Source organism: Microchirus variegatus (genome assembly GCF_963457635.1).
Source record: "Microchirus variegatus genome assembly, chromosome: 19".
Taxonomy (NCBI): domain Eukaryota; kingdom Metazoa; phylum Chordata; class Actinopteri; order Pleuronectiformes; family Soleidae; genus Microchirus; species Microchirus variegatus.
This window is the reverse complement of record NC_139820.1, coordinates 2596170-2610437: the sequence shown is the minus strand read 5'-3', so window position 1 is coordinate 2610437 and position 14268 is coordinate 2596170. Positions and strand designations below refer to the sequence as shown.

Genomic DNA, 14268 nt, shown 5'->3' with positions numbered 1-14268 from the left:
ACATTGCTTAAATACATAATTTGACCCTGCTCCTGACATGTTGACACTGTACACTGAAAATTAACTAGAGCTGAAAGAAGACGATGTTCTGCTTCTGCAGGTGTGGCATTTTTGTTTTATGGTGACTTGGTTTGTAAATAATGCTGTGTTTTTTCTTTCTTCAATATTCATATTATTTTCTTTTGCATAATAACCTCACAGCACGACGGTTGCTGGGGCTTTGTGGCATTGAGGTTATTTTGAAGCCCTAATAATTGACTTTAGGGCTTAGGTATGAATGTAAGTGAGAATGGTGACCTGTAAAGAATGTACCCGGTCTCTGTGCCTGGCTCCACTTTAGCTTCACTGCCCAGTCGCCCTCAAAGGACCGTTTATTTCTATTTCTATCTTCTACTTTTCACAGATAGAAATCACAGTGTTTGACAGCAGATAAAGCAAAAAATAATGTGAGATTATGAGAACGTGGACTCAGTAAAAATGAGTGTAAGTCACTAAGCGAATAAGAGCCCTTCAACTCGAGCTAAAAGATGTTTTTTTTTAATACTTTTCTACCTTTTCACGAGGTCAGGTGTTGCACGCACACAGATCCAGGTTCACTGAGTTGATCATCAGAGCTGTCGGTCTGTTTTCCTGCAGCGTTTCCTTTGTCGTGTCTAAAGTCAGCAGCTGCAGCGTGTTCCTGTTGTGTTGTCGTCGTCTGTTTCCCTGCAGATATTATTACGTTTCCCCATCTGCTAAAGTAAAGCTTATTGCTATTATAGTTGTCCATATAATTCACATTAGTGAGCACTGTGTTGTAATTGAATAAAGAGAAAGAAAAAAAAAACTGGGTCATGCTTCAACACATTGTCCCTCTGTTTGTGGATATAAACACACGTTATTTGTGCATAAAAGTCGGTGTCTTGTCTGGTTCAAAAGTGAAGGATGACGAATGTCATGTGGTATTTGTCGCAGATTCTCACAGTTACGCAGCCAGCCGTCGAAAAGCTCTGTGTCCTTTTTAGAAATGTATGTTTTCAGTTATTAAGTGTAGGGAATTAAAAACAATTTGTCTAATTTCTGACACTGACATTAAGCTGTGTGTGACCTTTGCGATAACTCGTAATATCCGATGATTGTTAGGAATTTGAAAGTACTTTTCCTTGCCATTTTAACGGCAAATTTGTCATTATTAACTTGTCTAGAACACGTGGGCAGAGTGTAACGCGGCTAGCTCAAACGTGCTAGGACGAGTTCGTTCAAAAATGGCCGACTTCTGAGTGGGCGGAGCTAATGGAAGTACATTAGAAATTAGTTTGGAATCACGCGAGCAACGCGTGTACCAAGTTTGGTTAAAATCGGAAAAACAACCATAGAAAACCCCCCCCAGAAATTTAGCATTTAACGCAATTTTGGCCACTTTCTTCTCTTGCGTCAAAAATTCCTCAAGAAATTAGACCAAAATGGCTGACTTCTGAGTGGGCGGAGCTAATGGAAGTACATTAGAAATTTGCTTGGAATCACGAGAGCAACGCGTGTACCAAGTTAAGTTAAAATCAGAAAAACAACCATCGAAAAAAAATCAGAAATTTAGCATTTAACGCAATTTTGGCCACTTTCTTCTCTTGCGTCAACAATTCCTCAAGAAATTAGGCCAAATTGGCTGACTTCTGAGTGGACGGAGCTAATGGAAGTACATTAGAAATTTGTTTGGAATCACGAGAGCAACGCGTGTACCAAGTTCAGTTAAAATCGGAAAAACAGCCATCGAAAAAAATCAGAAATTTTGCATTTAACGCAATTTTGGCCACTATCTCTTGCGTCAAAATTTCCCGAAAAACTCTTTAAGAAATCAGGGCAAAATGGCCGACTTCTGAGTGGGCGGAGAAAATGGAAGTACATGAGAAATTTGTTTGGAATCACGAGAGCAACGCGTGTACTAAGTTTGGTTAAAATTCGGAAAAACAACCATAGGAAAAAAAAATGCAATGACGCAATTTTGGCCACTTTTTCTCGCGTCAAAAATTTACCAAAGAATTCCTCAAGAAACTTTGGAGTAGGCCCGACAAACTCAACCCTTTCTGACGACATTTGTCTGACCATGAACCCACTTCTGGGGGCGCTATAGAGCCTTGGTACTACAAACGGGTTAGTGCACTATGCCACTATCGCATTTTTCACTGACCCGAGCTCCGTGCTAATTTTCAAGACTTTGGCCTTGGCACAAATTACGAGGAACCTATTGTTAGGACAGATCTTAATGCCCTTGCGTCCTCTCCTGCAGGATCCAGTGCAAGAATGGGGCGAGGAGGAGGAGGACGGCGCCGTGTATGGCATCACGCTGCACAGGGAGCCCGTGCTCCCGAGTCCCGACGCGGTGGAGCCACCCGCGACCATCAGCTTTGTCCAGTACCACACGGTGAAAGTGCGCCGGCTGAAGGCCGCCACCCTGGAGCGCCTGGTCACTCACCTGCTGGACCCGGAACGCCAGGAGGTGGACTTCGCTCGCATCTTCCTCTCCACGTACAAGGCGTTCACCTCGACCAGCACCCTCATTGAGCTGCTCTTCCAGAGGTGAGGAACGCTTCTTTTATCCTCTATACGAGGGATAACAACAGGGCAACAACATACACTGCTGTTCAAAAGTTAAGGGTCACTTAGAAATGTCCTTATTTTTGATGGAAAATTACTTTTTTCAATGAATATAACATTAAATGAAGCACACACTCTATACATTGTTAATGTGGTAAACGACTATTCTAGCTACAATATGCACATAGGTGTATAGAGGCCCATTTTCATTGTTCTAATGGTACGTTGTGTTTGCTAATTGCGTTAGAAGGCTATTGCATAATTAGAAAACCCTTGCGCAATGATGTTAGCACAGCTGAAATCAGTTTTATTTGGAATACAAATCATTATTTCTAATCTTGTCAATGTCTTGACTATATTTTCTATTCATTTTGCAACTCTTTTGATGAATAAAAGTTGGACTTTTAATGGAAAACACAACAAAAATTGGATAGGTGAACCCAATCTTTTGAATGGTTGAAGCGTTTTTTCCCAAGAAGAGTCTACTGTGTGCAAAACCAGGTTTTACAACATGCCAGATGAACACGTCAATTTCAATAAAGACAGAGGCACACCACCCTCTTCGTGTTTCTGCAGCTATTCACAAAAGCTGCTCCCTGTTGACACTGTGCAAGTTTCTATGACGGGTTTTATCATCAAGTGAACACCCAGCGAAGGAATTCCTGTACTTAAAATAAAAGTCAGAAGGCTTAGAAACCAAAAGAAAAAGACCAAAAAGTCAATTTGTAGAGTTTAGAAGATAATGCGCAGATGACTTTTCTGTGCCCTTTTTGACACCGCATCAAGTTGTTGTTCGTCAAACAGTCGCCCTCATGTCTGCGGTGCTGGTGGCAACAGGTTGTTCCTGTGAGCTCTCTGCGAGGACAACCTGGGAAATGTGTTTTCCCCTCCTTTGACTTTACAGGATCTTGTACAGGAAACGGTTCCATGCTTTCACTCTACTCCCTCACTAAGCCCGTTTTCCCTTTCCACAGAGACGACTCCGTCGCCAACGTGGACAACAGTTGTTGCCCTCACAGGTAAAGACCTCGCCCCACTTTTAACATCAACTGAGTTGGGATATGTATAAGTATGATAAGTATGTATTCCTATAGTGGGAGCTGAAGAAGATTTTTCAGCTATGGTAATGCATGATAAGGAACGTAAAGGCTAACATAATACCAACACTGTGCAACCTCATTAGATGCAACCTCATTAGATGCAACCTCATTAGGTGCAACCTCATTAGGCGCAACACAACATCTAGGTACGCTAATACTAATCGAAAATGAAAACATTTGCGTTGTGCCTAATGAGGTTGTGCAGTGTTTGTATTATGTTAGGCCTACACTAATGCTAATTGTAGCCTTGCTAGGTTACCTTTGGAAACCGGTTTGCCAAGTTAGCTGCAAAGTAGTAGCATGCTAATTAGCGTAGCTAGATGTTGTCTGACTGTCAGCCACACACAACATATAGCTACGCTAATGCTATCGAAAATGAAAACATTCGCGTTGTGCCTAATGAGGTTGCACAGTGTTTGTATTACTTTAGCCCTACCCTAATGCTAATCGTAGCCTCGCTAGCTCACCTTTGGAAACAGGTTCGCCAAGTTAGCCGCAAAGTAGTAGCTAATGCAAAATAAATATGTGCTCGCATATTGGTGAATGGACACCGACTTTGTCGTTTTTCGGTACAACACCATGTTCTTTGGTGAACTATTTGAAAACGTCTCACCCACGGTGTCTACACTCCCACCTCCCCGCCCCAGACAGCGCAGCTGCTGCTGATGAGCCTCTGCCTGCCTGGTGTAGCGTGATAAATCAGCGAGAATCAAAATTCCTTCAAAAAATGTGAAAATCAAGGATGCACACCATCGGGCCATGCTCAACCCAAATCCAAAGTCTTAGTGGAGCAGTAACCCCTGTAACCCCTCCCCGTTCTCCCCTCAGCACTTTACCTGCAGTGATTCAGATGTGGCTGGACGACTACACTGAAGACTTCCACGAGCCTCCCCTGTACCACGCACTCAGGCTGCTGTGCGCGCACCTGCGGCGTCGCCTCTGCTTCAGGCGTCTGGCTCAGAGCGCCGAGCACCTGCTCAAACGGCTCCAGGAACAAGGTTCGGTTACGCAACTCACATGCACACGTTTATTTATCGCTGGCAATTTGCGGCAGCATAATTGAGGGATGTCCAGAGTTCCTTTGAACAAGCTATAAGCTTCATTAAGAAAGAAATGTTTAAGTTTAACTTTAAATATAGATCGTGATCTATGTGGATAATAATGAACAATCATTGCTTTTAAGTTAAATTCCATACATAATTGTTGAATAATCGATAATTTTCAAGTTGAAGTTGAATAACACCACAGATGTGAAATGGTTAATCATCAATGATGAATCATTTCCTGGTTTCTTTGCTCCGTGGGACAAAGAAATAATAAAAAATGAATAATTTCTTTAAGTTTTTGGACAAAATCATTTGAGAACGTCATCTTTTCGAGGTTTTAAACCGGATCACAGTGAGTTACTGTACCTACAGCTTAGTGACAATGCTAGTGATAGCTTTTCCGTAGCTTTAAGATCAATCGTCTGAATCATCTGAATCTGCTTTAATCTATCACTGTTCTGAGTAAAAGTCTTTCTATTTAACTTCTCATGCTAACAGGAAAGGATATTTCCGTTGTCTGCTCGGTATCCGTGCAGCAGTCATGGCTCATTGTGGTCATTTATTGATGCGATGTGTGTGTTTTTGACAGAGCGCAGCTGCCCTTCGTCGCAGCACGGCAGTAAATCATCGCAGCAGGAGCCCGGAGACGAGCTGGACGACGGAGCAGGCAAACACAGCTTTATGGACCTTCCTGTCGGAGAAGTCGCCGAGCAGCTGACCAGACTGGACGCCGTGAGTTTCATTAACGGATGCCTGAGTCGCTCAAATGCCACTCGGTCTCAGTGTGGGTGACCGGAGCGTCTCTTTTCGTCATCGTCTCCTCTTTAGGTCCTGTTTGTCAGAGTGGTTCCCTTCCACTGCCTCGGCTGCGTCTGGTCCCAGCGCGACAAGAAGGAGAGCAGGAACCTGGCGCCGAGCGTGCGCGCCACCATCTCCCAGTTCAACGCCGTCACCAACCGCGTCATCACCTCGCTCCTGTGCCCGTCCGCGCCCGGCCCGTGCGCCTCCTCCCCCGCCTCGTCGCCTGGCTCCTCCCCGGGCTTCCTGTACCCGTCCACGGCGCCGAGCTCGCCTCGCTGCTCTCGCGGCGGCCCCGCCCACAGAGCGCGCGTCGTCGAGCGGTGGATCGCCGTCGCACAGGTCAGCGTGGGAAAACGATTTATGGACTTCCACATGATAATCGGTTTGAAGCTTTTTTCTAGTGCTGGACATTTACGTGATGCGTTTCCGTGACGACTGAGCGGAAAAAGACCCGCGTGACGTCATGTTTACGTGCCACGACACCGGAATCCAGGCACCGTTTACCAGTTAGCGGCGTTAGCTCCTTTAGCGCCGTTAGCGCACCTACAGTGGAACTGGAGCGGTCTGTTTATTAAGCGAGAAAGAGCAGCGCTAACAAAAAAACTAGCGTACCTGTGTACTGCGTATGTGTGCCTCTGTTTTTAAAGTTTAGCGTTACTTACTCGAGACTCATTTTAACAATCGGGAGTCACGTAAACATGACGTCACGCGCGTTGTTTTCCGGTCAGTCGTCATGGAAACGAGTCATGCGTTAACGTTGACGCCGCTAACGTGCCCAGCACTACTTTTTTCATGATTAAAACAAGATTTCTGATTGTTTTAGCTTCTTAAACCTGGAAATGACGATGTTCTCGAATGTCTTGTTTTGTCCACAAACCAAAATGATTCAGTTTTAATGATTTCTTTGTTATGTGGAGCAAAGAAACAAAGGAAATATTCACATTTAAGAAGCCAAAACAATCGGAAATCATGTTTTAATCATGGAAAAAAGCTTCAAAACGATGAAGTGATTAACGAAATAGTAAAATATAACACTGATCAACATTTATTAGCATTTTCTGACATTGTATGGACCAAACGATGCTTTGTGAAAATAATGGACGGATTAATCGATGATGAAAACATTCCTGATGCGTTTCTGCAGGAGTGCAGAGAGCTGAAGAACTTCTCCTCGCTCAGGGCCATCCTCTCGGCGCTGCAGTCCAACGCTGTGTATCGCCTGAAGAAGACGTGGGCTGCCGTCTGCAGGTCAGCAAATAACATCCACTCTATTTCGTGTCGTGCCAGAACTGCCTCTTCAAAACTGATTATTATATTATTATTTGTTGGGTTTCAGGGAGAGCATGAGCACCTTCGACCACCTGTGCGAGACTTTTCCCGACGAAAACTGCGTGCTCGCCACCAGAGAGATCCTCGCCGAGGTAAATGCGTTTGTTTTTGTACGTAACAAAGGCACCGGATGAGTTTTGTGGTGCCTTATGCTCTGCACACGTAACACACCTAGTTTACACGCCTTAGGGTAGAAATAAAACAAAAGGCTGTGACTGCGATGACTGGATTAACTTTGGTACACATTGTCCTGACGTACGGCGTCAGCAAAGACAATTATGTGACTTGGATGTTTGTCCAACGCCCTTGTCCTCTGTTGTCTATTCTCTGCAGAATGAGAGTCACGCAGACGGCGATGTCGGCAAATCACCGCAGCTCTGCTCAGCTCTGTCCAGACACGTGGTAAGATAAAGTAGTTTTTGAAAGATTTCAAGGTCGAGTTAATTAATAAACTTTTTAATCACGTTAAAGGTCTCGTATTATATCCTATTTCTGTTTAGTAGTAAAAAAAGTAAAACGAAAATTAAGGGACAGGAAATGACATCAGCCGCAGAGGCTACTGGGAGCTAACAGCAGTTAGCGTTTGGAAAAGTGATCATTTGAAGGCTCGAGCAGGCACATTGCCGTATGCCATATATATAACATGTATCCACTGGACAGATAAATCCTCTGAGGCTGGAAGTTTGTGTAGAACTCTGTGCTGCACTGTGGAGCCAAGAATAGAACTTTTTACATTTTACTTTTTGCTTTTTACGGACAAAGCAGAGCTCCGCGAGACAATATATATACTTTTTAAAAAAAAATCTATTCTTGGCTGCACAGTGCAGCGCAGAGTTCTACACAAACTTCCAGCCTCAGAGGATTTACATTTTACATATGACGACAATGTGCCGGCTACAGTCGGCAATAATGATGGTTTTTCCAAATGCTAACTGCTGTTAGCTGCAGGAGTCTCAGCGACGCTGACGTAGTTTCCTGTCCTGTGTCTCATTTGCATATTTAAAGAGACAGGCACTCAAAAGCGAGCGTTCTGAACAGGGCTGTTTTAGCAGGGTGATTGAACTGCTGTGGTGCTTATTCTTTAAGGTATTTTGACCAAAGCATGTCACAGACATGTTCATCAGGACACCACGGAACTAGGTTCACTTGGAGAAATTGGGTATAATATGTCTACTACTTTAAAATAACTCTAAAATGTTTACGGAGGGCATTTTCTGTTAACTACCAAGGCCAAACGTGTATATCATCATAAGTCTACTAAGTTTACACGTCTTCTTTGCGATCTTACCGATCACTACATGGTGAGGCTGATTTCTGATTTCTCTCCCCAGAACAACGGCGGTGGCTTGGTGCCGTACCTGGGCACTTACCTGACCTGTCTCACCATGCTGGACACGGCGCTGACGGACTCTGTAGACGTGAGTAAACATTACATCATTACAGCCACGAAGCCATCTGTTGTTTTTATTGTACTGCATTAGATTTATGATGCCCGATAACACTTTTTCCTTTTTTTTTCTCCACAGGGTGGACTCATCAACTTCGAGAAACGGAGGCGGGTAAGTGTCTCGCATGAGTGGTCGCTTCACGTCAACAACTACTAACTTTAAAAGTTTAATTTAAGGTGGTATTTTTCTCCTCTCTCTCTCTCTCTTGTTTCCCCAGGAGTTTGAGATTCTCTCTCAGATCCGACAGCTTCAGATGTCCTGTTCACACTACAGCTTCCCAGTGAACCTTCACCTCACTGCATGGCTGCAGGCTCACACTCTGCTCACTGACCAGGAGAGGTGTGCGACACAACATGACACCACATGATAATATATCATATCATAATATTAATAATAATAATAATAATAATGATAATAATGAGGACAACACACTTCTGTTTTTATTTCTTTACTTATTTATTCCTGTTTTTATGTATATATTTATTGTTTTATTTATTTATTTCTGTTTTAATTTTTTTTTATTTCTGTTTTTAAATTTGATGTCTGTTTTTATTTATTTTTGATTTTACTTATTTATTCCTGTTTTTATTTATTTATTTCTGGGTTTTTATTTATTTATTTCTGGGTTTTTATTTATTTATTTATTTAATTATTTAATTATTTCATTAATTAATTAATCAATTTATTTATTTATTTATTTATTTATTTATTTATTTATTTATTTATTTATTCATTCATTCATTCATTCATTCATTCATTCATTTATTTATTTATTTATTAGAGTCAAATAAATAGATTAATGAATAAATAAATACATTCATTAATTAATTAATTAATGAATGTATTTATTTATTTATTTATTTATTTATTTATTTATTTATTTATTCATTAATTTATTCATTAATCTATTTATTTGACTCTTTTCCCTAATCTCTGTTTCTTTGTCTTCTGAAGCTATGAGCTGTCCCGGGACCTGGAGCCTCCAGTCGACCCGTGTCCCAGTTCCCCAAACTCATGGAGCAGTCGCCTGCTCGCGAAGAAGCTGGCCTCGTAAGTGTGTCAAATGGAGAGCCGTCTCAGTCAAAATTAAATAAATAATATAAAAACGGCAGTAAAACTATAAAAATTATGTGGCACCTGTGGTCGTATTTTACCTGCTCTGCAGGTTGCGAGCGGCCGGCGACGTCTCCGCGAGGAAGACCCACGCCGATCAGATCAGCGTGTCGTCTTCTGGCTCCAGCAGTTCAGACATGGAGGACCTCTCTGCCCCTCAGCCTTCGCCCCTCAGCCTCAAACTGAAGGTTTGTTTTTTTTACGCTCCACTCTCGTGTGTTTTCGCTTCGTTTTAAACACACGACTCCAGAATATTATTATCACGTTTCTTCTCTTCAGTCTTTCTCAGGTTCTCTTCACAATGTAGCGGAGGATTTCTCGTCCGCCGCCTCCTCCTCCTCCTCCTCTCCCAGCCTTTCCAGCTCCTGCTGCAGCTCCTCGCACCCGGACCTCAGCTCCTCGTCCCTGGCGATGAGCCCCGAGTCGCCCTGTTCCTCCTCCTCCTCCTCCAGCTCCTGCTGCTCCTCACAGGCGCCGCTGCCCGTCTACAACAGACAGGTGGCGGACTCGTGCATCATCAGGGTCAGTGTGGAGTGCGTCAGCAATGGAAACGTCTACAAGAGCATACTGGTGAGAAGAACACTGGTTTATGTAATCATCTGAGGTCAGAACGCCTGTTTATTGATTTAGTAAAAGCAAGCGAGACGCACGTAACTCAACGAGTTTGCGGCCTGTGTTTTTAACTGTTTGTTGTGGCTGGTTGTTGAACCATAAATTGTTAAATTACAACAGAAACCATTGACTTACAAGGCAGAAAAAGAACGCGCTCCCTCGTCAGATTGTTTTAGCGCAGATGTAAATCAACGTGTAATTATAAATTCTGCGATTTGTTTTGCAACAACAACAACAAATTCTACTACGAGCCGTCGGGGAACGACTGGAATAAAGAGAGACCCAGTGAAGCGTAGTGGAAGAGGGAATAGAACAAAATAATTAGAAATGACTGAATCTGACTGATTTATTCTCATGCAGGGAGCGGCTAAAAGGCCAGAATGACTTATCTGAAAGAATTCAGATACGAGGCGATAGAGTACTTTGAACTGAAACCGCTGGTTTTAGCTCCTCCTCTGGACCGCGTCTTCAAGTGCATCGGTTTACATCCGACACGAAAAACCAGTGTCCTGTGACCACGTGTGTTCACAAAGATCAGAAAATAAATAAAACCCCACAGAGAATCCTCTTTAATCATCAACAGACCAGGCTTCTGATTACCGTATATGCAGATGACACACAGATGTTTGTGACGCGTGACCCAAAGTTTTTGACTTCCGCGTTCATTTCTGGGTTATGGGGCCCATAGAGCATGCGCAGTAGTGTCACTACCATGTAAATATCTATAAAAGCCCGTGTCCATGTCTCCAGGTGTCCCATGGACACTTTTACAGGCGTCTCTTTTACTATTGCGGTCAATGGGAAAATTGCTTTTGGGCTTTTATGGGGTTTTCTGTTGCAGTACCCACAGTGGCCACCATGTAAAAATTGTCTTCAAGGCAGAGGGGGGCGGTGCTCTATCCAGTTCATATTTTTTGCCCCCCGTTTTTCAGGGTAATTATTTTTTCTGTTTTTCCGTCAATTTTTTTTTTCTTCTGTTTTTCGGGCTAATTTTTTTTCTCTGTTTTTTTGTCAAATTGTTTCCAGTTTTTCGGGGTGATTTTTTTTTTCTGTTTTTCCAGCATTTTTTTTTCTTCTGTTTTTCGGGCACATTTTTTTTTTCTGTTTTTTCAGGCAAATTTTTTTTCCCGTTTTTTGGGGGTAATTTTCTTTCTGTTTTCGTATATAATTTTTCTGCCCCCTGTTTTTTGGGGTAATTTTTTTTCTATTTTTCGGGCAATTTTTTTTTTCTGTTTTTCGGTGATTTTTTTTCCCGTTTTTCGGGGTAATTTTTTTTCTGTTTTTCAGGCTAATTATTTTACTTCTGTTTTTTCTGGCAAATTTTTTTTGCCAAATTTTTCGGGCGAATTTTTTTTGCCAAATTTTTCGGGTAAATTTTTTTCTGGGTTTTTTTCTGTATATAATTTTTCTGCCCCCTGTTTTTCTGAGTCATTCTGTGTGGTTTTATTATTTTTGCGTTGTTTACACTGAAACCAGCGCAGGACGATGTCCACAAAGGCCTCATCCCACCGAGCATCGAGTTTGGCTACTGAACAGTGAGGTTGACTCATGCTGTTTCAACACACTCTGAACTCCCTCCTCTTCTGCTTTATCTCACCGTGTTCCTCTTCAAGTCTCTGTATATCAGGAGTTATTCAAACGTAGTTTGATCCCAGGAACTATAAATTGTTTGGGGTTTCAACCAAGAACAGTGATTCATCTTTGTTGAAGGTTTAAAGAGATGAAAAACGTGTCTTTAAGGGTGTTGATGCCAACACATTGCAAAGTAAACACTGCCATCTAGTGGCCTCCTGCTGGAACATGTCAGGCTTACTGCAAGCAAACCCCGGTGGAACTGGTTATTATGTGTTTTATGTTTTTATTTGTTCATTTTGTTGATGTCATTCACTCACTAAAGGTCATTCCAAAGTTGTTGCTAAGTCACTCCACTGTTAACTTGGCTCTGAGCTCCTGAGGTTTACTTTACTGTACTCTTCAGTGTTTCCTCAGCATTTATCCAACTCCTGGTTCACCTGGAAGTGTCTCCTCTTGGAGATCAGAAGAGCCGCAACTAACGATTATTTTCGTAATCGATTAATCTGACGATTATTTTCCCGATTAATCGATGAATCGTTTGGTCCATAAAATGTCAGAAAATGTAAAAAAAACGTTGATCAGCGTTTGTCAAAGCTGGAAATTACGATGTTCTCGAACGTCTTTGTTTTGTCCACGAACCAAAATGATTCAGTTATAATGATTTCTTTGTTACGTGGAGCAAAGAAACCGAGAAAAATATTCACATTTAAGAAGCTGAAACAATCAGAAATCTTGTTTTAATCATGAAAAAAGCTTCAAACCGATTATCGATTATCAAAATAGTTGCCGATTAATTTAGTAATCGATTAATAATCGATTCGTCGATTAACCGTTTCAGCTCTAGAGATCAGGTTCTTGGTCGCCTGGTTGTTCAGTGTTTCTCCATTTCAGAGTTATGGAGAATCACCACGGCCTTTGCCGTTTCCTCCAGATCTGAGCTTCGACGCCCATACCCGTCTCGTAGCTGTGCAGGTGGCGCCGCCGACTTCGCGGTTTTGAATTATGCTCACGTTTACAGGTCATGTCCTGAGGGTCTGAGTTAGCATTCTAGATTCAAGAACGGAATAGAACCAAGCCCTGAATGAGCTTTATATGTATATTATATATATATATATATATATATTTATATTTAAACGGCGTCACCTTAAATTCAAGGAAAGAAAACAGCAGATAAAAACAGCCTTTTTATTGACATTTTCTCACCAGCTCACCAGCCAGGATCACACGCCGCAGGTGATCCAGAGAGCTGTGGAGAAGCACAACATGGAGAGCGTCAGCTGCCACGACTTCAGCCTCTGCCAGATGCTCAGCAATGGAAAAGGTGAATATCTGCTTAAAGGGATGGTTCGGAATTTTTGGACATAAGACCTATTTTCCAACTCAGCCGGTGTGATGGAGACGTCTGGAGACGTTTTCAAGAAATGTCGTTCAGGTCTTCTAGTTGCAGAGTTCGCTGATGCTATGGCTAGCACAAGTCAATGGTACATGTTAGCATGGCATTAGAAACACTCATACCGACTCCACAGTGCACTCGAGGCAAATCAATTGTAACGGCAGACTATCGACGTACATATCTGTGTTGATAGAATGATATTTGAAACAAAACTAACGTTGCATCGCAAGGATTTTTGAGGGACTACTTTCTCAGCACTATACTTCCGGCAGCGGCGGACTGATTCTGCTGCCGGAAGTATAGTGCTGAGAAAGTAGTACATATCTATCAACACAGATATGTACATCGATAGTCTGCCGTTACAATCGATTTGCCTCGGGTGCACTGTGGAGTCGGTATGAGTGTTTTTAATGCCATGCTAACACGTATCATTGACTTGCGCTAGCCATAGCATCAGCGAACTCGGCAACTGGAAGAACTGAATGAAATTTCTTGAAAACGCCTCCAGACGTTTCCATCACACCGGCTGAGTTGGAAAAAAGGGTCTTATGTCCAAAATTCCGAACTATCACTTTAAGGTCACGTCAAGGTCCAGGTGTTAATTCGGTTAATTCTGATGTAGGACATGGGCTTTCAGTTTGAAAAGTGAAGTCTAGGTAGTACCGGCCTCTAGGGGGCGACTCCGCAGGTTGTCTAAGTGCTGATACGTGCTATCATTCTTTCTAAAACTGATCTAAAATGGCGATACTGTGTCACATATAATTGTTAGAAAGGTAGGAAGTTGTAGATTTGAAGTTCGCCGGATAGATTTGTTTAAACGTTGCCCCCATAAGTTGCAACGCTTGGCGTCACTCCTTCGTTTCCTCCTTGTGCCTTCAGAGCTCCAGATCCCCGACAAAGCCAACGTCTTTTACGCCATGTGCAACAAGGCCAACTACGACTTTGTCCTGCGCCAGCACCGGGGGAACCACGGCAGACATCTTGGCTCCGCGTTCAGTCCAGGAGTCCCGGCCAAGCGTCGATGAAGCATCTGTCCAGAGTCTGAGGATGAGGATTTGAAGCTGCAGGAGAGACGCGAGCTGTTTCGTCTGCTGCAACAACAACAACAACAGCAGCACCGGGCTGCGATTGTTTGCATCTGCAGATCACGATGAGGTCGTGGCCGTGCAGCAGATACGAGAAACCCCGAGAGTTTTGACTAAAAAAATGGAAGGAGTTCTCAGCAAGAGGAGGTTAAATATGATTTGTTCCGGAGAGTTTGAAGTATTTAAGGAGTAATA

General features: G+C 42.7%; 1 protein-coding gene across 1 annotated transcript in view; it reads left to right on the top strand.

Moving 5' to 3' along the window:
- The window catches only part of rgl3a (ral guanine nucleotide dissociation stimulator-like 3a), a gene marked incomplete at both ends in the record, with an annotated part of 18154 nt that extends 4141 nt beyond the window's left edge, over nt 1-14013 (top strand). Inside the window, 15 exons of the mRNA XM_083905591.1 lie at nt 2264-2553; nt 3546-3590; nt 4500-4669; nt 5307-5449; nt 5546-5857; nt 6663-6766; nt 6855-6939; nt 8179-8265; nt 8374-8406; nt 8513-8634; nt 9250-9345; nt 9461-9596; nt 9688-9978; nt 12802-12916; nt 13868-14013. Coding sequence (XP_083761717.1) covers nt 2264-2553; nt 3546-3590; nt 4500-4669; nt 5307-5449; nt 5546-5857; nt 6663-6766; nt 6855-6939; nt 8179-8265; nt 8374-8406; nt 8513-8634; nt 9250-9345; nt 9461-9596; nt 9688-9978; nt 12802-12916; nt 13868-14013 — 2175 coding nt within the window. The remainder of the gene's footprint in view (nt 1-2263; nt 2554-3545; nt 3591-4499; nt 4670-5306; nt 5450-5545; nt 5858-6662; nt 6767-6854; nt 6940-8178; nt 8266-8373; nt 8407-8512; nt 8635-9249; nt 9346-9460; nt 9597-9687; nt 9979-12801; nt 12917-13867) is intronic.
- Between the last annotated feature and the right edge of the window lie 255 nt (nt 14014-14268).